Source organism: Mustela lutreola, chromosome 4 (genome assembly GCF_030435805.1).
Source record: "Mustela lutreola isolate mMusLut2 chromosome 4, mMusLut2.pri, whole genome shotgun sequence".
Classification (NCBI taxonomy): domain Eukaryota; kingdom Metazoa; phylum Chordata; class Mammalia; order Carnivora; family Mustelidae; genus Mustela; species Mustela lutreola.
The window spans coordinates 117,977,123-118,003,669 of record NC_081293.1 but is presented as its reverse complement, the minus strand read 5'-3'; the positions used below and the strand labels follow the sequence as shown (position 1 = coordinate 118,003,669).

Here is a 26,547-nt window from a genome sequence, read left to right as displayed (position 1 = left end):
GTTCCCCAAAGGTCATCACATTTACCCACTGAGTGCCTTGACTACCAGGAAGGAAAACACTTCTTGGATAGCATCTAAGGTACTTCTGAAAATTATGTTCTACCATTGAATTGGTCAGTAGCCCAAATTTCATGATTAACTTTTTAGTGTTTAGCTTTAAATACTGTTAAAATGCAAGCATTATATGGAATATATTAAGGCACTTTTAGTCGTCAGTATCTTCTTTTAAATTAGTTCATTGAAGTGTTAAAACCCAGTCATTTAACAAGACCCAAAGGAAATCGGAAATGGGACACATATACTGTATAGAGGAAAAAGAAAATTTGAATTGTTGTGAGCATGGGGTATCAAGCAAAGTGATACCCCAGTGATACATGGGGTATCAAACACTACAGATACTCAGAATGAGAGTATGTTGCTGAGAGAGAGCAAGAGAGGGACAACAATATGAATAATTGATCTGTTTTTACATCACTACCATGAGTCAGCAATTCCTCTCTCTGTGGGTTGTGACTGATTGTAAAGAGGGTTCTTTAGCCTTCTATTTGTACATAAGAACAGGGTCCTCATGCAAATTCAGATTTACATTATTTACATGAAATATTTGGGTTTTTTCACCTCTTTTAACCTATAACTTGATAGTCAAATGTGGATTTTTCAAGTTAATACAAGATAAAGTGATAAGATGGATGATTAAGAAACAGGATGGAAGAGCATTGTTAGGAGATATACATTTGTTTGGTCATTAATAATATTTTACCAGAGAGTGCCTGGGTGGCTCAGTTGGTTAAGTGTCTGCCTTCCACTCAGGTCTTGATCTCAGGGTCCTGGGGTTGAGCCCTGCATTCAGCTCTCCCCTCAGCGGGGAGACTGCTTCTCTGTCTCTCCCTCTGCCCCTCCCCACTGCTTGTTCTCTCTCTTCCTCTCTCAATAATAAAATCTTTAAAAAAATAATATTTTATATATACTTAGTGCAGCAAAGCAATTATACAAGAAAAATATCATTGACACAATGTCACTTGAAATTGTTAGTATTTTCTGGTGTTTATTCAGTTTTTCTAGTCATTTAAAGCAGAAGTTTTCACTTTATTGTTTATGAGAAAAACGAGCCAGTCAGGTGATAATATGGTAATCTAAAATGTTACTCGATAAAAGGGATTATCTGAGGCTATGATGTCCAGTATAGTAGCCACTATTCAGATACTGCTCTTGAGCCCTTGAAATGGGGTGTGTCCAAAGTAAGATGTGCACTAAGAGTAAACTATACATTGGGTTTTTAAGACTTAGTAAGAAAGAAAGTAAAAATACTGCATTTATAACTTTTATGTTGCTCATATACTGAAATGATAATATTTTTGCTATATTGTACAAAGCAAAAAATTTTCATCTTCCTTCTTTTCCTTTTTTTTTTTTTAGTGTAGCTAACTAGAAGAATGTAAATTTCATGTGTAACTTATATTTGTGGCTCAGATTACATTTTTACTGGGCATTGCTGCTCTAAGGGATTTAATATTATTTAAATACTATATGCTTGTGAAGTGGGCTTGTGCACTTTTTGATGTTGCTATAATTATAAATGTTCAAATGCTTTCCTTTGCAAGTAGATGTACATTTGACATTGAGAAATTGTATGTAACTTCCTTCTGTTCTCTTGCGGATTTCTTGCCTAACTTCTGTTCATATGTTATTTGGCACAGAAGGGAAATGTTCTGAACTCTTCCAAATAATGCCTGAAAGGAAGAGTCACTAAAGAGAAGGGTATGTGTTTCCCTTTAAATAAGACCCTCCCCAGTCTGTGAGCAGTTAGATTTAGTAACGATGTGTCTTATGCCTGTCCACATTGCTAACACGAGTGAATGAAAATTCAGTCAGAATGACCAGAAGGAACCTACAAAATGTTGCAGACAAGTTTCAGAGGATGTTAAATTAAGTCATCTGTATGATTTCTGGAGAGCACTGATAGACAGTTGAAGGCAGTTACAAAAAGATTGTGTGTCATTGGGGATCATATTGTAAAAACAATAAACATTTAATTTACAATAAACCTGAAATTCTTAGGTAGAGTTTGTTGCAGAATAATCCAATTTCGCATATAAAAAATCGACACTTTCCCATTGTTTGCACCACTGTGCACATTCTGGAAGTCACAGTTAACATTGAATTTCTGCAGAATAAAGCAATTTACTATTTGGTGCAGGTATAAGTGACAAAATATCATTTTAGATGTTGTTCCTATCCCTGGCACATAGGAGATTAATGTTTTCTCCACTAGAGAAAAAGACATTATCTTTTGAGGTCGCAGAGTTTTTGCATCTTGGCCTGAGGCTAATAACTACATATGACACGAAGAGGGAATGAGACCTTTTGCGGGGGAACCAAACTTAAGTATCAGAGCTGCTTACAAAAGTAACTTCAAAAACCAGTAGAAACACGCATTCTTAAGTGAGACTCTGAGTCTTGTTTTCTGGTAGAAGTATAATTTTTAAAAAGTAGACTATTGTCTAGATTGCATTTACCAACTTTGTTTTGTACTTACAAAATTCCTAAAACATTAACTCTGGGCCCATTTGACTATGATTTTTGCCATGGCTGACAAGCGTTTTCATGGTTTTTGACACTAATTTTAACTCATTAATATCCCTCGGATAATATGTTAAACATGTCTTAAAATTTGAATCTGTTCATGATTTATCTCTATTAATAAAAATCTAAATCTCTGATGTGGATAAAAATGATTGTTTATGATCCATCAAGTTATCTAACATAAATAATTATGAATAGATCTGGAACTCTGAATCTCTTATTTCCATTTGATGTCAAAGTTAAATTTTGCCAGTGCCATTAAGGAGGCCCAAGTATCAAACTGTTTGCTTCATTTATAAAACTATATAACACAAATCCTGAGATTCTCAACCTCTTAAGTTTTGCCATAAACTGTTTCCAACACAAGGACAGATTCTCAGGCTCTCTAGGGATCCCAGTGATGGGCTGTGTTGTATGCATGCTCCAGAGTGCCTATAAGCAATCATCTCTCTTCTACTAAAGCATTATCTGAAATTGATTCTTTCTGGTTACCAAAATGGGAATAAAATCACTGAGAATATTGGGGAGAAATGAGGGTCAAGACTTTAATCTGTGAGGTATGTTGAAGACAAGAATATAATCTTTCTAAACCCCAGCTCCACTTGGGTGCCATATGGAATGAACTATGACCATTTGATGTAAAATCTACATGTTATTATTACACCCCCAAAGGATCTGAGTATGCTACTTAAAAAACCAAAAGCACTAAATAACAAACCACATGCTCCCATCATGAAAATTGATCTTGCTTAAAGGGAAAACACATTGGAAATAAGTAAAAGCATTTCAAGACATTCCAGTTCGCAGTATTACATTCCCCTATACCTAAAATTAGTTTTTAGTGTCATTCCTACTTTTTATCTTAATATCAGAACCTAAAGTCATAAAGAATATGGTATGTCTCAGAAAATGTTATTTTGGTGTCTCTTCTCCTTCAATAAAGACCAAGGGTACAGAAAAGAAAGCAGTTTATAATTCATTGAAATAGTCTCCTGTTCTTTCCCCTCATTTTTCCATTAAAATGAATGTGAAACCAACAAACACCTAGAATGGGTCAGAAAAAAGATAAAAACATAATTTTAAAAACTTAGACTAAGACTATTTGAAAAGGTTATTTGGTCTACTAAGGAGAGAAATAATTCTTTGGTAGTCTTCAAGTGTATGCTATGAAAAGTTATTTAGAAAACTATTTTAGGGGGAGCCTGGGTGGCTCATTGGGTTAAAGCCTCTGCTTTCAGCTCAGGTCATGATTCCAGGGTCCTGGGATCGAGACTCGCATAGGGCTCTCTGCTCAGCAGGGAGTCTGCTTCCCCCCTCTCTCTCTGCCTGCCTCTCTGCCTACTTGTGATCTCTGTCTGTCAAATAAATAAATAAAACCTTAAAAAAAAAAAAAAAGAAAAGAAAACTATTCTAGTCTCTCCTGGATGACTTAGGAATGGGTCTGCATAAGAGTGGGTAATGGGTTAGGTTTTCCAAAGACTTTCTCGGCAAGTTTAGTTCATAACAGTGTAGTCTCTTTTAGTCCCTCTTCCTTTATAAGAAATTAGTATAGTGGCCATTATAAATGGGCAGTTATTCGTTTTTTTATTATAAAACCAATTACTGACCTTTTTTAGAGTATTCTTTTTATTCAGATTTCTAGAAAGCTTTTCCATGTTTATGATGTCAGATATAGGTAGATCTACCCTGTTTCACTCTTTTATAACTATAACTTTATGAGGAAAAAATTCATGCTTTTAAGTACTTAAAAAGCTGAGGGATAAATCAATTCCTCGAATAATTGTCTTTTCCCCCAGGCGTTGATTAAAAATAACAACTGTAATGTATAGATTATCCTAATTATAATAGAAATAAATGAGCAATTTTATATATCATTTGATTTTGTCATGATATTCAACAAAGTAAAATTTTATATTAAACTCACATGAAACTGCCAATGAGTACATCATCTTTTATAAATACATATATATTCAGAGAAGAGTAGACTAGAAAAGCCTATATCCTCCCTCACCCCCAAAACACTCATATGCGTGCAGGCATGCGCACATGTACATTTTTGAAAGGGGGGAGGGGGAATCAAGTCATCCAAAATGTCCCAACTTTATTATTTGGTAGCAATTATTACCCTTCCTTTTTGAAAGTAATAATTTGTGCCTAATGGTTGTGACTTTTTTATTAAGATTTTTTTAAAAGATTTCATTTATTTATTTGACAGAGAGAGATAGATCACAAGTAGGCAGAGAGGCAGGCACAGAGAGAGGGGGAAGCAGGCTCCCCACAGAGCAGAGAGCCCAATGCAGGGCTCAATCCCAGGACCCCGAGACTATGACCTGAGCTAAAGGCTCAGGTTGAGCTAAAGGCTCAACCCACTGAGTCATCCAGGTGCCCCTTTATTAAGATTTTTAAGTAATCTCTACACCCAGTGTGGGGTGGAATTTACAAGCCCAAGATCAAGAGTCCTGATGCTCTAGCAACTGAGCCCCTGGGGCGCCTCCCCATTCCCCCCACCCTCTCCCATTAAGGTTGTGGCTTTGAATGGAGTTCTCTTCTCTCAGTTCAGGGCAGATTGCAGATTTCATCACACTTTTTTTTTTTCTCTTGAGAGGCAACATAGTATTTTGAAGAGATGAAGTTCTTAATTCAAAGAGATACAGGTTTTCCACTCATTTCATGTATAGGATTGGTCAACTGTTTAATTTTTAGAGATTCCATATTTTTTTAACTACAGAGACAGTGATTTCATACAGTTTTCTGATGAATAAGTGTCTAAGATAGCCATCATATACTCAGACCTGTTCTGAACTAGGCACATTATATGCCCCTTCATTATCATCAATCCCTATGACAGCACTGAGGGGTAAGAGTTATTCTAGCTCCCGGGGCGCCTGGGTGGCTCAGTGGGTTAAAGCCTCTGCCTTCGGCTCGGGTCATGATCTCTGGGTCCTGGGATTGAGCCCGAGTCGGGCTCTCTGCTCAGCGGGGAGCCTGCTTCCCCCTCTCTCTCTGCCTGCCTCTCTGCTACTTGTGATTTCTGTTTGTCAAATAAATAAATAAAATCTTAAAGAAAGTTATTCTAGCTCCCATTTAATCTAAGGGTGCATCAATAAAATGTCTGTTACACTGTCCAGCTCAGTAAATCGTAATGGTAGCGATGGTAGTCATGGTACTAGTCATGGTAGTTGCTGTTTTGACTATAGTCATCTTATGTCCCCATGTTCCCAGTTTAACTAGAGAAATGTAAGGATGGAAAGAGGCAGCCAGTTTAGTGGACACAGGATTCAAAGACAGTCTGTTTCAGCATGATCTGTGCAGTTAAATATTATACCATATTGTCATGATATTCTGGGATTTTAGATATTCTAAATGCTTGGCACCATGCGTAGAGGCATTTCATTCTTTTTTTTTTCCTAAACTATTTTTTTATTCTAAACTATATTTAAAAACAGTTTGGTGCTTATTTTCTTCTGAAAACATGCTGATGTGTTACCTAAAAGCCATACTTTACCCTTAGTATATGGATTTTTATATACTTGCATCAGGGAATCTTTTCAATGGCTTAGTGCCCTGACTACCTGGCTAATTCTTCAACTTAGTTTAGGTATTTCTGGTTGCCTAGTTTGATGCATTGGGTTTGGCATATTGTATTTCTCAGGTGTAGTAATGGTATGGGTTATTTCTGTGCTTCTTCTAAATTGCTCTTATTATTGCTATGAAGATAATCTTAACATTTCAGCTAATGATTCATACAGTTTTACATCTAAAATTTAATCTGAAGTCTTATTTTCATAAATCAAATTATAGAAATAGAATATTACTATATAATTTATAATCACATTACGTGCCAATAGGTGTAATTATTTAGCAGTATAAATTCATCAGGATCTGTTACTTCATATTTATTTTTAGCCTGAGATATGAATTCATTTCTAATTAATAAAAGGTTATGTTTCTACTTCAGGGAGATTTAAACTATAAAAGACACGTTGGGGGGGACACTGGCATGTGATCCATTTATCTCACTACTGTATACACCTGAAGGTATTAATATTCTCAGACTACTACTTACAAGTATATTTTGTATTGGGACACACTGGTTATTTACTAGTTTTACTTTATGTTTATTGAATAAGCAGTTAAGTATTGAGGTTCCCTAGACAGCATAGCTGGGTACTGAGAATGGTGCAAGCCCTTTGGGATGCTGAGATATTACAGACTTCTTTTTTTTTTTAATTTTTTATTTTTTATAAACATATATTTTTATCCCCAGGGGTACAGGTCTGTGAATCACCAGGTTTACACATTTCACAGCACTCACCAAAGCACATACCCTCCCCAATGTCCATAATCCCACCCCCTTCTCCCAACCCCCCTCTCCCCAGCAACCCTCAGTTTGTTTTGTGAAATTAAGAGTCACTTATGGTTTGTCTCCCTCCCAATCCCATCTTCTAAGAAGGAACTAGCAGTTTGTGTTTGCTCAGAATTCAGCAAGTACATTTAAAAGTCTGATTCATTTGAAATGCTCTAAATTAAATTAGAAAGTAACCTTTAGCAAAATATATGTCATCCACTTTGCAGACTTCTGTATAAAAGTTTTACATGTATAAGAACCACTTTACATGATGGTATTTTTTTTCTCCTTGTATTTCCTTTACAACTGTGAATACCCATGAAAATGAGCAACAGCATTAGTATTTGAGCTAGCCTTTAGAGTAGTCACCCAGTGCCAGCGTGAGGTTTACACTGCCATGAAAACCATGGCAAATTTACAGTTTATGAAGCACTTCCTCAGACACTCTTCATCTTCGCAATAACCCAACAAAGAGGCCAAGTGTCGTAGGCATTGGTCATTTCTGCTGGCCCAGCACTCCAGGACCCTTCCCTCCTGGGTAGAGCCCTGCCTCCCTCTCCCGAAATCGAAGGAGAGCAGCCAGCCACTCTCCTGCCCTAATTTGGCCACTCACAGGCTCTTTCTTGACGGAGGCTCAGCCAATGAGACAACCCTACCTGAGAGTTTTCCCGGAAATGAGCACATCAGAGCTCCTGAGGAGAGATGGAGCCTCATTCCAGGCAAAGGAGTGACAGGGAGGGGTTGCGACCACAGCCATGGAATCACCTGGGCTCTCAGAGTCTGGGACCCAAGTGACAACTTGCATGTTTTGACCAGACTCCTTTGTTTCTGCCCATTTTCCCCCAAATCTGTCAGCCTCTACCCTCAACTGACCATCTCATTTCTTCTCAGCGCATGTTTATCATGTTTAACATTGCTACAGTAGGTTTTGGTTATTGGCAACCTATAGGTATAACAAGAATTGCTATTCCTGATATACAGATGAAGAAATTGAGGCTCAGTGAAGTTAAGCAACTTCCTTGAATTGTAGTCATATAGAAAAGCCAAGTCTAGAGCCCAGGACTTCCAGCTCAGGGTTGTTTCTTACACAGCACACTGTTTTCCCTGTTGTCTTCAATGGCCACTGCAGATAGTGAGACATGCTTTCTCCTCTGTGCCTCTTTGATAGCAGTACTTAGTCCCATTTATGGTTATAATCTTATCTGCTTGATGTCAGGTGCACCAGCCTTCTACCCTGTTGAGCATCTGGAAGACAAGGATTGTTTTACAGTCATCATTTTTTCCTCAAACTTATTGGAGTGCCTGGGTACAGACCCAGTACTAAATAAAGATTGTAATGAATGAGTAGCAAATGAGTGCATAAATTATTCAATTAAATGAAAACACCAATGTGGGCTTGACGCTGGTGCTAAAAGTATAACACTGGTTTTAGAAAGTACCACTATGTTCTTTACCAATCAAAATGTTAAACAACTCACCTTAAATATATCAAGATGTTCACTTAGTAAGCATCGATTCCATGTCTGCTGCGTGTTAGATGGTTATTACAGGGAGAAATAAGAATCTGTCTCCTTCTTTAAGAAGTCTCACCGATTGATGGGAGAATCAAATATTCCATAGCTGTGGGGAAAAGAGTGGTGATAATCTGAAGAATGATCAGGGCAGCAGGCCCACTGTCAGCAGCCGTGGGAACCACTATACTGGCCTGGCAATACCTCTCTGGGCACGATGCGGTGACCATGAAGGAAGACAGCCAGAGCCCTTTGAAAGCTGGAGAAAAGCACAATATGCTTTGCCCTTCCAGAATGTTGTGTGATATACTTTTTTAAAAAAAAAAAAAAAAAAAAAAAGGCGACATGGGGGCCTGGGTAGCTCAGTCAGTTAGGCATCTGACTCTTGGTTTCCATTCAGGTCATGATCCTGGGTTCCTGAGTTTGAGCCTTGCCTATCCAGCTCCACACTCAGTGGGGCATCTCTTCCTATCTCTCCCCCTCTTTCCCTCCCCCCGTGCTCACACGGTCTCAATTTATCTCTCTCTCTCTCAAATAAATAAATCTTAGAAAAAGAAAAAAAAGAGGGTTACCTGCACCCTCATTCAGACAGAATTATTTTTTAAAAGGCTATAATCAAAGCTTATCAAATTTTTAAACTAATTTTGAAGTTCTCTTGTACCATATGAGACTAATACATAAGACTATATTTTGATTTGGCAAAAGGTGAGAATGAAGAGGAAATTTCTATCTTTATATAAGCATTAAAACCCAATATAGTAAAAGCAACAAATAAAGATATATATAAAAATGTGAAAGGATATAAAGCCATTTTATGTGTGTAAAATATATGTAAGAAAAGGATACACACTTGTCAATATAATTTCCATTCTTTACAAATTACACACACAGTAAGAGAAATATTTAATTCCATAATGTTTTGGTATCATTTGCAGACAATTACTACGGCACGCCAAAGCCTCCAGCAGAACCAGCACCCTTATTATTAAATGTGACAGACCAGATTCTTCCGGGAGCCACTCCAAGTGCTGAAGGAAAACGGAAGAGGAATAAATCAGTGAGCAACATGGAGAAAGCAAGTATAGAGCCTCCTGAGGAAGAAGAGGAAGAGAGGCCTGTGGTCAATGGAAATGGAGTAGTAGTAACACCAGGTTAGTCACTAATACACGTGTGTGTGTATGTGTGTGTGTATGATTACAGTCACTTTCAGAGAGAGAAGATTATGATATTAAAAGGAAAGGTGCAATTCTTGTATCCTTTTGTTCTAATTTTGACACATAATGCAACTAATTCAAGTTCCTCAGTTTTTGGTTTCACTTGCACAGTATTGATAGCTATATAATGAATGGTTACTACATCGTAGAAAATGTTACAAGTCATGAATATGATTGTGTAAAGTTCTAGGGTCTTTGCTAATGAAGATTGGGGAAATCTATCTTCAGAAACCGTACTGTACTCATGGTTCTGTAAAAAGAGGCTGTCATGTGATTTAGTTAACAACTTCAGTGAACATTGTCCTCAAAATGACCAGGCTTATACCACGTCTGTATATTTTTCTCTTCATCCTTACCATTGGAGAAAGAATCCTTATACACTGACTTGATGAAGGCATCTATTCACCTACTCTGAAAACAAGGAGAAGACATTTTATCTGTTTGATTTATGATCTATCATATCATGTATATAAAGAATATCAGGCAGATAAAGAGTGGGTTTGCTGTTTTCTTGTGCTTATTACTAACAGAGTGCCAATTTTTTTATTATAAGAGATATTTTTCATTATATTCATAATTAAATGTTGAAGCAAATATATGGTGTTCTTGTAGCCTCTAAGCTTAAAGTAAGTTTCCATAGTTTTGTTTTAGTTATTTATTTTTTAATAACAGCATATCAGTAGGCATTGAAAATCTAAGAACCATGTTAAAGCTCTTAAAAATGTAAACCTGTGCACTTTGCATACATATTATTCAAATATATTTCCTATAATGACTCTGATATCTATGTTTTTAATAATCACTGTACTGTTTCTATAGTGATGTAATTGAATTTTCATACTCAATTATTTTTATTAAAGTTTCGTGAGCTTGTTTTTTATCTTCCTTTTTCATAGTACCTGCAGAAATTCCCTTCCTTGAACATAAGGAGACCAGAATCTAATCTGAAGGTGTAAAACCCTAAGAAGGGGTTTCATCTTGATTACTCAGAGGAGGACAACCTCCTCCATTAATGTAATGGTGAAAAATGTGCTCTGATCCTACCAATTACTGGTACAAATGATTTCTGGATACAAATGCTAAAAATCACTATTGGTACATAATGTAACTTGTTTACTACAACCCTGTGTTGGAAAAAAATGTGATGAGGTTCAGAAGGTGAAGAGCTAAGTATATGAGAAGGTGAAGAGCTAAGTATATGAGAGGAAAATAATTTACAGGTTTACAGCTAATTTTCAAGCAATTAGATACATTTTCTTTTTTGATTCTGAAATACCTTTGTCAAAATATTTACTTTTCATTATGGACTAGATATAAATTAAGTTGACAGTAGTACATAGTTTTCTTAGTTATCTTTGATGTGAGAAGCCAAATGATTCAGCCAGGTAGAAGCAATAATCATAAGAGAAGCAGAAGTAGGGGATCAAAGAGCAGTTACAGAGTTTCTTACTGGTTAATCCCTTATAGATAAAAATATAAAATATATGTCCTTCGTTGGGCCTGAATCATTGGTTTCTATTTCATTTCTACTCTGTATAGGCCAAATCAAATGAAGCATTCTTGACCCACAGATTTATAAACTAGGAAATTTCTTAATTGGGGATCATAATGAATCACCATTCCTTTCAATTCATACCTATTAGTTATATAAGGAATTGTGTGTGTGTTTGTGTGTGTGTGTGTGTGTGTGTGTGTGTGTGTGGCTAGGAAGTCTTAAGGGCCCCCAAGGAAAATGCATCAGTTTGCACTCTTCTTAACCAGCCCTAATGATATCTCTGTTTCTGCACCTCGCAGCCTGAGGTCAGTAGAGAACAACTACCCAGGTCAAATCTGGGATGTCTGAATACTTAATAGATGCCACAAATGCTTGCAGATGCTTACAGTGGCTCCGTAAGCCTGTTTGGACCAATGGCCCTTATCTTGTTCTTTCCCTTGTGGCGGATGAGAGAGAGGTAAATTAGGCAGATCTTTGCCCAGTGTTGGAAGATGGAGCAAACAGCCCCAAGCCAGAAATGGGTCTGTCGTTCCTTATTAGAAATCTTTGTTTTTCTTTATGTTTATACAACAGAAACGTGAGGATTCACTTTGCCTTCCTCCTATACATTCACTCAGCTCTTCACCTTCTGAACCTTGTCACAATTTTTCCCCCCTAGCACAGGGTCTTTATCCTGCCTTTGTTTTTCTTCCCATACAGTCACTAGATATAAGACGCTTCCAACAATATTGAGAAAATTGTTGCTTAAATTTTAGTTACGGCCCCGTATCAACCAGGAGCCTATAATACCAATTAATATCAGATGTCAGTTCAGAGCATACATAGTACAATTGATGAGGTGTTTTCAGAGAGTGAAAAAAGCTTACTGAGGTGATTTTTATTCCATTACATAAAAATACTGATAATAATGATAATAAATAATGTAAAAATTTACTTCTTGTAGATGTTTACCATGTGCTAGGAACTCCCTAACTTTAACTTTCCCTAACATATAACTATATAACATATAACATATAACTAACATATATGTTAGTTATAACTCCCTAACATATAACTCCCTAACATATAACTTTCATTATATGTACTAGTTCACTTAATTGTCTTAACAGATTGTATAGGTTAGGGGTACTATTTCATAGATCAAGACACTGAGGTGCACTACAGGTCAGTAATTTGCCCAGTTAGTTACAGGCCTTTATATATAGGAACTATCGATCCAGAAACCATGTTCTTAGCTGCTTTGCTATCCTGAGTCTTACAGCACCAAACAGAAGCATGAGTACATTTCTCAGCAACGTGTATACACATGACCACTATTTCACTTGTAACTCTTTAAAAGGGACATTGTAAGTTTCTACCTACCAGAAGTTTATTATTTCTTTCATATACAGTTCAACTGTATATGAAATCATATACAGTTCAACTTATGTGGCTCTGTAGATACAAAAACATCCCATTTTTAAAATAATATTCCACAAGTATTTAAGGATCAAACCTACCAATCTCTAACTCCTTATACTTTACCAAAATGAATTATTTTCTCTATATAAGTAGATTTTAGAGGAGTCCTCGATTTACTTCTATTACTCATTTTCTTCTTCTTTTCTCCTTTGAACTTATACTTAGAACTGTGTATTCCTTTTACTTTCAGGCCATATTTATATAAAGTTGGTGACCACCTTTAAATATATAATTTCTACATGAAGTTCTACTAACATTGTCCATGAATATTCATGTGAGCTCTTAATGCTAGATTCCCTTTTTTGCTCAAAATTACAGCAGACAGATGGAGTTAGCCCATATCACTGAGAAAAGCCATAGAATGATCTTTCAGTGTCGCAGATCAGAAATGTTTCTCTCTCTGACATGTGCCACTTTGGCGATAGAAATCAATATAGTTCTATCCTTAAAACTGTAGTGCAATTCTTGTTGATACTGAAAGTTACCATTATTTTTTTCATTTTTATTTTTATTTTTATAACTCTCTGTTAATGAACACATAAGATGGGCTAGACATAAAGTACATATATTGCCTCTTTTCCCATAATTATAGTATGCTTACTTAACAAAGAATATGCTGAAATTTAGCTTAAGGTACTCAACTAAGGTAATAGTTAATTTAGTAATAGAGTCGAGATCTGGACCCAGAAGTACCTGAACTTTCCCTTTCCACCACATTTCTCTGGGCTGTGAACCATGCTGAGGACAAAGTGACTCCTGACCGCCATAATGTAAAATCACAACCTTTCATCTCAGCGGATTTCATGACACTGTATTTTGTTATATTTGTCCTTCACTGAATTTGTGGCTGCAGTGTTAGATGAAACAGCTGTACGTCATCTGAGAGAACCTGCCTTTAAACTGATATTTAAAATTCATATCCCCAGGAAACCTTTCCTTGACATTAACCTCATCTATATTTAGACACCCTTATCTTGTTAGAGTTGACATCCGGCCCCATAGCTTCAAATACCATAGATTTACCTGCAGCCTTCACTTTTCTCTTGTGTTCCAGGGCCATATTTCTGACTACAGCCCACTGGACTGCCCCTCCTGTGCATTTCTATAGCAACTTAACTGCAACATTCCTCTTAAATTCTTCTCATGTAAAACAAGCAAATCAGTTCATAAAGGCCGTTACTTGATTTTTCAAATTCTTGTTTTCACCCACATAGCTCAGACTTCTTTGATACTTCTTTCCCCTAGCCTTGCTATATATTATTGGCTATAAAAATCCCTGGGCCTGTAGTTTTTATCTCTTTTTTCCAAATATCACTATCCTAGATTGCTGCCTTATCACCTCCTTTGTGGACCACAGTCCCCTAATGGATCTCCACTCCTCCAGGCTCCATTCTTATCAGATTGCCTGTTATTCTTCTATCAATTAAAGATTCTTGAACCAGCACTTGATCATGCAACTATCCTTGCCTAAACTTGGGCGAACTCCATTTAAAGTGCTCCAAACTCCTTGGGCAACCCCTCAGGTCATCCCACATTTGACTGCAACATCTCTTAGCTTTTGTCCCCATCTTCCCATCTCCCACTCCCCCATCTCTTCTCTGGTCCTTACTCCATCCTCATAAAAAGCCTACATCTGTTTGATACCTGTTTGACAAGGCCTTCTCTACACTGTAACCTCCTATTCTTTTAGTCAAAATTCAATAAAAATATTGATATTCCCAAGAAATCACTTGTTGACTCCCATAATGAAAAGGTGAAACTGCCCATCTCTGAATTATTGAAGTACAAGTTTACACTCTTCATTCATTTGGAAGACATTGATTAAGCTGGTACTTGTAGCTGACTTTTCATAACGTGTGTGTCTGGCACGCCCACCTACATTATAAACATTGCTAGGACAAGGGCTACTTTTATTTTTTTGTTTACCCATGTCAGTGATTAGTATAGGTCTTCAAATATTTGAAGAACTTGTGAATCTTTATTTTTTTAGTCAACCTAACCTCTAGAGAATGTCAGAGTTTTACATGAGTAGCTCTACTTCATACTCATTTTACACTGCTTAGTATCTTCCTCGTGCACCGCATTTAAGTTTAAAAGATATAACATTCCTGATCTTACATTCCAGCAAAAGTTATTTGGTAACTAAGGAAAATGATGTAGAATTACATTTGAAAATGTGTATTCTTAGAGATGAGATGATTTCTCTGTGAAAATACCAAAAATAGGTGGATGTTGGATCACTATATTGTACACCCAAAACTAATATAACACTATAGGCTAACTGTGCCAGAATTAAAATAAAATACAGAATAGGTGGATAATAAGTAGATAGTTTTGTGTTTTGTTTTGTTTTGTTTTTAAGATTGAACTTTTCTGAAGAAAAGAAAGTCCTATAAACCACAGTAATTGGGTTAAGCTTTCTTGGATTGCTTTTATTTCATGAATTATCTGCTAAACTTTTCCGGAAAGTAATTCACTATTATATTGTAACTTCCCCTCACTAGCTATTAGTAAGCCTAGTGCAAGGAATTAGAATGCACATATATTTTAAAGGCAGCTAAATCTCTCTGTTAATACACATACACACACAATGCCAGGAGGAACAGGGTCCGTGAGAGCTACCTTCGCCAACAAAGGGAATACAGTATGTGTACACAGAGCTGCCTTCTCCAGGCCCCCAAGCCCGCAATTAGTGCAAATGAACTGCCTCTCCCAGAGAGCAAACAGAGTGTCCCTTATGTGATCACCGAGTGTCCTCAGCAATGATCTCAGTTCACCATTAGGGACCCACATCCAGGTCCTGTGCTGCTTGGCACGCTGACTGTGTATGCACCATCAGTCCTGGTTCTGTGAATGAGGTCCTGTCACTGTCAAAAGAATTATGTCCTCCATAGTGAATCTCGCTGTTTTCCTGTGAATAATAGCCCACTCTGAAACCACCCCAAAGCCTAGCCCCTGCTTATTTTTCTGTGGGTTCACAGAGACTGTGATGTGTGTATCCACTCAGATCTTTATCTTTTTCTTTTCTTTTTTCTTTTTCTTTCTTTCTTTGAGGAGGAAGCTTGATGTTATGATCTTATTCCCAAACACTGTATTAGGTTTTATCTTTGCTTTGGAGGGGCAAATTTTGGGGACTATTTTAAATTAATCTTCTAAAATTAGATATTTCATTTATGAATAAGGGGCATCCTTTCTTAAAAGGATGGTTTAGAAAGTTAGAAGTGCCCTGATTGTCAAATGTTCTGAGTATCTGGGTGTGATTATAAAGTAATGAGGCAGTCATTTTAAAGCTCTTGCTTAGGCACGACAGTAGTAATTGTAACTACAGCACTGGGGAAATGCTGAAATCGTGATCCGGTTCAGGAATGTCACTTCAAATCAAAGCCGACTCGCTGTGCTGTTAAACTGAAAGCAGCGCGAAATTTGAACCTCTTCATGCCCTCACACTGATTCAGCATTTTGGGGATCTTGTACTCAACCCGTGTGGAGAGTGTTTTTCTACTTCTCTGAGGGTTTGTACAATGTGCATGAGAGATTTGATACACGAATGAGGAGTGAGGGGTAAGAACACCCAGGGTAACCCTCGGGCTGGTGCAGCCCTTGGAGAGAGCCTGAGGACGGTTGGCCATGTTTAAGTGTCTTCACGTTCTCCAGGCACCGATGGAGCTTAATCCTATTTCTCATTATAGCCATCCATTCTCTCTAGGTCTGATTTTCGCTCTGTGTTCCATTGCCTTGTCTCATATTTCTCCTCGTAAGAGGTGATTATAATTGCAGTGTGAAATCTAGCTACTTTATTGCCAGACAAAGAGTGCGGTAGTTATTTCTGGCTGGGGGTGGACTTCATTCCTGAAGAGGGAAGGTCCCTGTGCATGCTCATTCCTTCCACAGAGCTCCATTGCGGGGCATCGGACCTCTTCTTTTTCCTCCTAATTGACTTCTTGCTCTCATCAAACTCTATCTTGACTCCAATTTGGCCCTGAAGAATAGCAGTTGAATTAGCAAGATCAAAATGAAAGTCTTCTTTTTCTCTTTCAGAACCTTGGATATTCATAAAACTTTGCAAGGCAATGTTATGTTTTATATAGCACTGAGTCTTCTGGATTTTTTTCAGAATTTTGAAAGCCAGATCTAAATGATACTGCACACTTACATCCTCTGTTTCTCTTCGTATCTTGCTTTGGTCTTTGATATTTTCAGTACTTGTATCAGTTTCTCTTACCCCAAAGTTAGTTGAGGGTTTGGGGGACTGGTTTCTATATGATAAACATCTTTTGAATGCATGACGTTATTAAAATCATTTCACATATACTGTTTCAAAGCTATGAGGATTCATTTTATTGCCATTATTCCAGTCTACTTTTATTAAAATGTGAAAAAAATATTGCAGAAAGAAGAAAATATGCTAATCAAGGCAGCTCTTCTCCCCTGTTAATGGGAAATAATTCCCTCTACTAATCTTCCTAGTGAGTCTTTACAATTTAGTTTTTTATATCTTGGATTTTTTTACCTTGTCATCTTCTAATCATAGTCCTTGACTCTTCAATTTTCCTAATTTTACATTTTGTTCTTTTAGTGCTCCAAAGAACCTATAACCAACTGAGGGTTTCAAATAGAGATGAAAAATAATTTTGAGGTATTAAAAATGATTTATTAGTAATGCACATTTTCCTGGTTAGCCCCCTGAATGGATGAGAAGCAATTTGGCTACAAATATTACAGACAAAAAGTCATTTCTTTACAGGACTGGGAATTTCTGCTTCCTCAGTTGACATATTCAAAAATCAGAAGCATAGTTAACTGTTACCCTAACTTTACTCTAACTCTTTCCCTAGTTCTGTTCTCATATTTTATTCCGGATTTTATATATATATATATATATAAATTATCACTGTGTGTCCACCCCTTCATTTGCATACCTTATATGAAAAGAATTTATATGCACTCTTGATGGGAATGGAAACTTGCAGCCACTATGGAACTCAGTATGGAGGTTCCTCAAGAAGTTGTAAGGAGAACTACCCTATAATCCAGCAATTGCACCACTGATTTACCAAAAGAACACAAAAACACTAATTCACAGGGAAACATGCACCCCAATGTATATAGCAGTATTATCTACAATAGCCAAATAATTGAAATGACCCAAGTATCCATCGACTTATGATTAGAAGAAAAAGATGGAATGGAATATTCCATTGGAATATTCCTCAGCCATAAGAAAGAATGAAATCTTGCAATTTGCATTGATCTGGATGGAGATAGAGAATATTAGGCTAAGCAAAATAAGTCAGTCAGAGAAAGACAAATACCTGTAATTTCACTCATATGTGGAGTTTAGGAGAGGGAGCAAACCAAGAAACAGACTTTTTAACTATAGAGAACAAACTGATGGTTACCAGAGGGGAGGTGGGTGGGGGGACGGGTTAATGAGGTGATGGGAATTAAGGAGTGAACTTGTGATGAGCATCAAGTATTATATGGATGTGTTGAGTCACTGCATTATATACTTGAAACTAATATTATACTGTATGTTAGCTGGTAGAATTTAAATTAAAACAACAACAACAAAAACTTAGGCAATGCACTTTTTTTTTAGAACTTAGAAACACTAGCAGAACTAAGTAAAAAACAAACACAAAGAAACAAAACCCACTACCTAAAAGTTGGTAATCAGTGTACTCAGAAATTTATCTGAAGGAGCAGAAAAATAATCATCTTTACGAACAGGACTGCTGTAGCACTGGGAGTAGAAACAGACAGAAACCTACTTTGTATCGTATTTTCCCTTTGTATGTTTGGATTTTGTCCATGTGCGTATTTTAGTACATCAAAAAAAGTAATTAGTTTTTCCAATGGTGAGCAAAAATTCACTAATCATTCAGTGTCAACATTTTAGCACCCATATTTTGATTCCTCTTTTGGTTTCAGACGGTTTTGGAAAATCAGTGAGAGCATTCTGTGAGCAATAAGCTCTCATCTGGACTTTTGATCAGCGGCTACATAGAGTGCCGGTGACCACTGCATGACTGCTGTCTTTCTGGGGATGGAATGCCCTCCACGCCTCACTATAGGATATGATCTGTAGTAGGGCCAAAATGGAACATCGCTTGCAATGGCATTTTTCCCTTAGTCAGCTATGAAGCGTTCATTCATGTACAAAACCCCATGATGCAAATTTTAACTAAAAACCTAAACTTCTAGAAGCAAAGGGAGGGTCATGCTCTAGCAGCCGCCACCACCACCACCAGGAAAATACAGCAAGACCTCGGATCCATAGGAACAAACTTTTTTATGAGGTTGCTGAGTTGGCAAGAAAGCAAGAGAAATCTTCAAGCCCCACCCCATCTATGGCCATGGTTCCTACCACAAATGAGCAGAAACCAATGTGGGGAGCCATCTGTTATAAACAGACTTGAAAACCATGGGTGCCCTGGGAATGTATGAGGAGGCTAAGCCTTGGGCTAATCGAGAATTGGGAAGCCAGATCTCTGAGTCTGCGTTAAGTGTGTACCCTCAGTGGTGCCAGCATGTTACTAAGTTGATAGCTCAGGAGCAGTGCCTCATGCTCAATAAAATCAAATGCAAAATTCTGTAGGAAGTAATCCAGAACTTGAAAAAAAATGGTATGGATTATTATCTGAGAGTTATTTTTCCTCCTTTAAATCACTTAACCCCACAACATGTCTCAATGGAGAAAAAAAATTCAATTTATGTGTACACTTTTAAAAAGGGAAATGTTAGTTTCATGTGTATCTTTTTCTCTCTTTTTTAGTAACTGCATTTAAAAAAATATCTAATATCTTTAAAATTATGCAGACTTGATCACACTTCTTGTTTCTGTCAAGAGAGACCATTTGGGTTGCTTGACTGATTTAACTATGCAATTTATTTCATATTTTAAGTAATGGAATTCACTGATAATAGTATATGACATTTACTGAACACCTACTATGTTCTGATAGTATACTGCTCTAAGCTGTTTCTATGCATGTCACATATAATGCTTATAGGGAAGAAATGTTATTATTCCCGTTGTATAGTTAAGGAAATTGAGTGTTTAAATAACTTGCTCAACATTACACTGTAAAGCACAGATTCAAACCCAGGCAGTCTGACACCAGCCTTAGCAATTATGTTCTATTTCTTCCTTGTGAAGTGCGTTTTCTGCTACCTGAGAATCACTGAATAGAAAGCAAAAGAAAAAAATTACCTCAAATTATCCCTATTCTCTTTTCTTATTAGGTACAAATATGTTCCTCATTTTTTTGTGTGTGTTAAATGTTCTCTAGTTATGCTTATTCCCAAGGAAATAATATGAGTACAGCAGAAAAAATTATTAGATTTATTAAAATTTGTCACATAGTCATTAGAAATATAAATCACAGAGCTCTCACAGGGTAAAACAAATTTTGGAAATTCAAATTTTATGACTGTTTGAGAAATAAAATCAACAATTTCCTGGGTAGCTTAAAAACATTATTTTCCCTCATTTTGAAGGATGGCAATTATAGAAAGCTCAACATTAACTATATGCATAGACTATGTCAAGTGAAAATATGGATAAGGGATAAAATAGGCATTTTTCTTGAAATGGTTTTATCTTGGTTTCTGATTATTCTTAATAAAACTGAGTGGGAACATTCAAAGCCATGGCTTTCTGATTTATCATTAGTCTTTCATCTGAAAGGCAATCTGTTAGATACTGCTAGGGCAGTAAACATGTAAGCAAGTGAAATGGCCGCCGTACATATTGTTCTATCTCAAACCTTAGACTGGACCAGAGCTATAGGATTTATGTGAGCTGCACTGAATGCAAAAATGCATACATTTAATTCTCTTCCAATTAAATGGCTTTCAGTCCCTCTACAATGTATACAGATATTTGAGTTCTTCTGAACTTCTTATGGGAAGAAGAAAAGCATTTGCTAAATTCAACAAACATCATTAGGGTAGGATAGTGGAAAAAAATTATATTTCTTAATTCTTCATAACAGTAAAAGTGTACATAAAAGTGTGTTTTTTATAGGTCCTCATTTCATTCACATGAGAATGTACATTGTCAATGTCTGTTTTTGTGCCTCAGTGTTGGTGTAGAGTTTCTAGGAAATTCAACAGATCTGGTGAAAGAGAAATTTTTTTCATCATTACCATTCTTTTAAAAGAGGTGTTGCTTCTTGATTGAAATATTCTTTGATTCTATTGTTAGTGAAACAAAACAAAGCTTGCCTTGCTCTTGTTTGCAAGGCATCCAAGTGACCTAGAAATGTAAAATGAAATGCTCAAAAAACGCCAGTGTTTGATAAAGTCTGTTCACTTCAGCAGCAAGCATCTTAGGGAAAAAATTACATTTAGATATCCAAAAAAATTCATGTTTAGATTTAACAATAAAGTCATGCTGAAAAATATGTCTTAGAAGTCAAAAAGGACAATTCTACATGACTACTTCTAATCAAGAAATAGCTTCGCACCACTATAAAACTAAAATATATGCATAGATTATTTGGCTCCCTCTTAGTTAAAATTTAAATAGTCTAGGTCTTCTCAAACTTTAGATCTTACACAAATGAGATTTGTATGAGGGCACATTTGCATCCATGCTTGTCTAAGCTGAACTCCATGAGAGGAGAGGAGTGCTAACACATGCACCCTTGGTTGCCAGGTAAAATCTGTTCTTTCCCATCCTTTTATTAATAAAAATCAGTTTGGATGGTACACCAGATAATGTAATATATTTCAATGCTAAGAAGAAAGGAGCTATAAGCCATTAAAATACATTAGATAGACTTAAAGGCATATTGAAGTGGAAGAAGCCCATATGAAAATGTGTGCATCATATGACATTCTGGATAAGACAAAACTATGGATGTAAAAACATCACTGTTGTTGCCAGGAGTTAGAGGGGAGGACAGGATGAATAGGCAGAGCAGGGAGGACTTTGGGAGCAGTGAAACTGTGTGATATTATGATAGTGGATACATGTCATTACACATTGGTCCAAACCCATGAATTATATCACTCAGAATGAATCCTAATTTGATCTATGGTCTTTGGATGATAATGCAAAGACTATGCATGGGGTTGAGCAAAGAGCCTATGGGGAATCTCTGCCAAACCAAAATAATTTTGCTGTAAACTTAAAATTGCTCTAAAAAATAGTGTATTAAAAAATCTATTCTGTTCTTAATGGGTACATTCTCAGTTACTTTTACAATACCCAACATATCTGATTAAAAAAATAATAATTATAAACCTCATATAGAAGGAAGGCATAATCATATTATCCAAAATGTAACAAAGTTATCTTCTATTTTCCTTACTAAGCAGGGAAACTATTATGATGTAGCATGAATGTTCAGTGAATTGTAAGCTGAACACACCTAATATACTATGTAATTAGTTGAATTGTGAGTCCCCCCCCCCTTTCTGCAGTTTATATATTGAAGTCCAAACCACCAGAATCTCAGAATGTGCACTTCTTTGGAAATAGGGTCATTTTAGAAGCAGTTAGTTAAAATGAAGTCACACTGGAGTAGGGTTGGCCCCTGATCCAGTATGACTGGTGTCCTTATAAAAAGGTGAAATTGGTCAGGGCACCTGGGTGGCTCAGAGGTTTAAGCCTCTGCCTTCAGCTCAGGTCATGGTTCCATGGTCCTGGGATGGAGCCCCGCATCGAACTCTCTGCTCAGGAGGGAGCCTGCTTCCCCCCACCCTCTGCCTGACTCTCTGCCTACTTGTGATATCTCTCTCTCTGTCAAATATAAAATAAAATAAAGAATTTCCAACTTAAAAAAAAAAAAGGTGAAATTGGGACACATGTCCCAAGTACATGTACCAGCTATATGAAGACTGGAGCTATGCTACTATAAACCAAGTAACTACCAGAAGCTAGCAGAGAGGTCTGGAATAGGTCCTTGTGTAGTGCCTCCAGAAGGACCATGGCCCTGTCAAACCCTTAATCTAGGAGGTCTAGTCTCCAGAACTCTGAGATAATACATTTCTATTTTATAAGCCATCCAGTCTTTGATATTTGTTATGAAAGCCCTACCAAACTAATACATACCATTTGGACCACATTCTCCGTGACTGCCCCACTGCCTAGCCTAGTGCCTGTCACTTAGTAGGGTCTCAACAAATATTTAATGAATTAATTAATACCACTGCCTTGGTAACAGAAGCAACACAATGCCAGTTCCTTCTCCACTTGGGTGCTCAATGTTGGAATTCCTCACACAGCTCCCTTACATATCCTTATCTCCATGTGCTATATTGACATCCTAGAAATTTGTATATAACTATTTTGTGTCATTGAGTATCACTTAATAAATCATTACCATAGTACTCTATTGAGTTTCCCAGAGTTGGGGGAGACCCTTCCTCTCTACCCACCTTGTTGCCTTGCATCTCAAAGAAAATACTTAATTTGCACCCAAGTGGCACCTTATCTTGGCTCTGCTCAGAAGAGGTGGAGTGAGTTACCTGACTGATGCAGCTTAGAAGCATATCCACTTAGCTCAACTCCTCTTTTCATTCCTCTTAATATTCTACATTCATCCTCTGAGAATAGGTTCTGCCCCTGTGTGGGAAGCCTACCTTGGTTCCGTGCTGCCTGTGGGTACATTAGCGTGATTCTGGGTCTTACCAGAAACCCTTGGCTCTCACCATACACCGCATCTCTAGATTAGCCTTTACAAATAGTGAATATGAGAATGTTATGGTTGTCTATTTGCCTTACTCATTTTTTTGCTCTATTTTGTTCAGCTAGAGAAAGCTACTAATTACTGGTTACAACCCAGTTCATAGTAGCCTCATAAAATTCTTTTCTTCTCCCCCATTAAGCTCTTGTCAAGTATCTTGCATATTGTAGGTATTAAATTCATGTTTGCTAGTACAATGATTGATCCATTAAATAAGAATAAAGGAATGAATGAATAAATATCAGACAAACTGAGAGAACTTGGCACCATAATCTCTGGCACATCGATAAATATAACTATAGACATCTCCAAAGACTCTAGATTTTAGTCAAAGAAAAAAGTATATTTGTTCATAACTACACTTCTTGAATGGATTCTCTGTTGGCCTATGATGTATTTTCTTTGCACTGATTCTTTAATCCATTCCAACCTGGCTTCCCCACCCACCATTCCACTATAACAACTACAATAACTGATAGCTAATGTCGCCAGTGACCTCCATGCTCTTAAATTCAGTAGATTTTATGCCCTCATCTGGCTGGACTATTTAGAAGCTTTGGCCACAGGTTTCCTCCTCATTGCCCTTTGCTTGGCTATTTTAATGGCATGAGAATCTACTGGTTTTCCTATTAATTCCCTGGCTGCTCTTCCTGATCATTCTCTCACTGACCATTAAATGTGAGAATTCCTCAGACAGCTGCTCTAGGGATCCTCATTTCTTCTTGCTGCACTGTCTTTTCGAGGCAATTTCATTCACTTCTCTGGCTTAAATTTTAATTGAGTCTAGTCATATATTGTTGTCTCTTGAATTGATTCTCTCCAGCCAAGAACTCTCTGACATGACATCTGCATTGTGAATCTGGCAATGGAACTCTGTCTCACTGTGCTCAAAACTATACCCATACTCTCCCCAGACACCCTGGCACCCCTGCATAGTCCTGTGCCTTCTCTCATATTTCCTATTTCATGAATAGCTTTGCTACCCACCAGGTTTACCATGATGTCGAAATATTTTTTCAGTCCACTTCCACTTTTTTTTCCATCCCCAGGCCACCATTATCTCTTGTCTAGAACACACAAATAACTTCCCACCAACCTGTAAATACCTACTTTTGCCATTCTCAAATCCCCAGAACAGGTAAGGGGATCTTTGTGGAGAACGAAAATCTAATTGTGCAATCTCCTTGATTAAGATACATCAATGCCCTCTCACTGCTTTTAAGATATAGTCCCAAATTCTGAGCATGCCCACTAAGACCTTGACTAATTCAATCCTTGTTTATTTTTCCTCCGTTACCTTCTTCTGGAAAAAAGTCTCTTGCCTTCTTTTTCAGGTTTCAGGTTGACAGAACATTGAGAAAAAAGGGCTTTCCTTGACTTTTTATGTAAAATTAAGTGAGTGCATACACAAAATATACCAGCTTTCACTGGGAAAGCATTCATCACACTTAAGCTTGTTTAAAGACTACACATCCTGATATTTTGAGGTCCACAAGAGCAGAGATCATGCCTCTCATGTTCATTTTTCTGTCCTCAGTCCCCGACAATAATTGAGTGCTTAATAAATATTGATTAGATGAGTATTGAATGAATGAATGAATGAGTATTTCAGAACATGGCCTTGCATTTTAACTTTTCAAACACAACACGACATTTGGAAATACCTGAGAACAGTGTATTTGGGCATTGATAATTCCATGTAATAATGTATAGCAATGAGAATCTAAAGGGAGCAATGGTACCTTTTTTGCTGCTTCTTTCCTACACATTTACAAAGGTCAATTCTGTATGAGGAATCAACTGGAAGACTTCATCAATAAGGGCATATTCTTTTAACAAAGTGTCTTTGTAAGGACAAAACTATGAAAGCTTGTAATGTATTTTTGTGCTTTCCAGTTCCTAAAGGTGCCTTAATATGGCCTCGGAGATTGATGCCTGTAGGGAAAACATTGAACTAAGAAATGGATTGAGACAAATTTGGAATTCTATTTTAATTACTTCATTGTAAATTATCATTATTACTTTTTAAAGTTACAAAAGTAATAGCCAAAGAATGCAAAGATACATAAAGAAAACTTCTTCCACCCATCTAAATTTACTATCCTTAAGCAATCAAAGTTGACAATCTGTTGTACATCTTCCATCCTTTTTCATGCTCATATATTATATACAAAACTATATGCGTATATCTAAGGGAACTCGGTATTTGCTTATTTTTTTAAAAATAGGATTAACAATATATGTTCTCTGCAACTTGGATTACTCTTTGAATAGTAATGATGAGCATCTTTTCCAACTCAATAGATATACATTTAATTCATTGAGTTTTTTTTTTTTTTTTAAGATTTTATTTATTTGAGAGAGAGTGAGAGAGAGTACATAAGAGTGGGGAGGGTCAAAGGGAGAAGCAGACTCCTGATGAGCAAGGAGCCCGATGCTGGCCTCGATCCCAGGAACCTGGGATCTTTACCTGAGCCGAAGGCATATGCTTAACAACTGAGCCATCCAGGTGCCCTAATTCATTGTTTTTAAACTATAGTTGCCCATCATAATGGTAACCACATTCTTAATCATATTCTCATAGATATTCAAACCATTTTCAGGGCTTTCTTACTACAAATACTGCATTGCCTATTGTTACATATGTGTTCTTATACCACACTGCCTTTATTTCTAGAGGATACAGTCTTAGAGTGAGATTACTGGCTCAAAGTATATGAGCACTTGTATATTTATATTTTTAATGTTAATAGCTATTCATTATGTTTCCAAGTGATTGTAGAAGTTCATATGTGTGAGTTGGCTCCCCTATCCTCACACAGACATCTATCAATAGGACTCTCTTTCCGGTTTCTGGGTTAAGCTGTCTCTGCCACACCCTCGGTGGTGGGGAAGCCATAGTGACTCACGGCCCATCTACTGGTTCTCTATTCTTAGTTACTTTCTAGGTCTCCCACTGGGGCATACTTGGACTTTTGGATGACATCCATAGTATAGGAGAGTCTTGAAAGTGGTATTTGACAATTTTAAAAAAGATTCACAGATGAAAGATCTCATGTTCTTCTGTTCTCTTTCCTTTGTAAGTAATCATATTTCTTCAGTGCAGGGACTTCTAACATTGCTTTTTAACACTGGAGTTTGAAAATTTTACATAGATGTGTTTAGGAGTCTATATGTTTCATTAATCTGGCATCAGATTCAGTGAACAATTTCAGTCTGCAAACTCAAGCATTTCTTC

The 26,547-nt window shown here is 36.9% G+C and overlaps 1 protein-coding gene across 8 annotated transcripts in view; it reads left to right on the top strand.

Moving 5' to 3' along the window:
- The window catches only part of MAGI2 (membrane associated guanylate kinase, WW and PDZ domain containing 2), a 1,359,941-nt gene that overhangs the window by 856,991 nt on the left and 476,403 nt on the right, over positions 1 to 26,547 (top strand). For all 8 annotated transcript variants that reach the window (XM_059170944.1, XM_059170942.1, XM_059170943.1 and 5 more), the window contains one exon: positions 9,378 to 9,593. In XM_059170944.1, the coding sequence (XP_059026927.1) occupies positions 9,378 to 9,593 (216 nt within the window). The remainder of the gene's footprint in view (positions 1 to 9,377; positions 9,594 to 26,547) is intronic.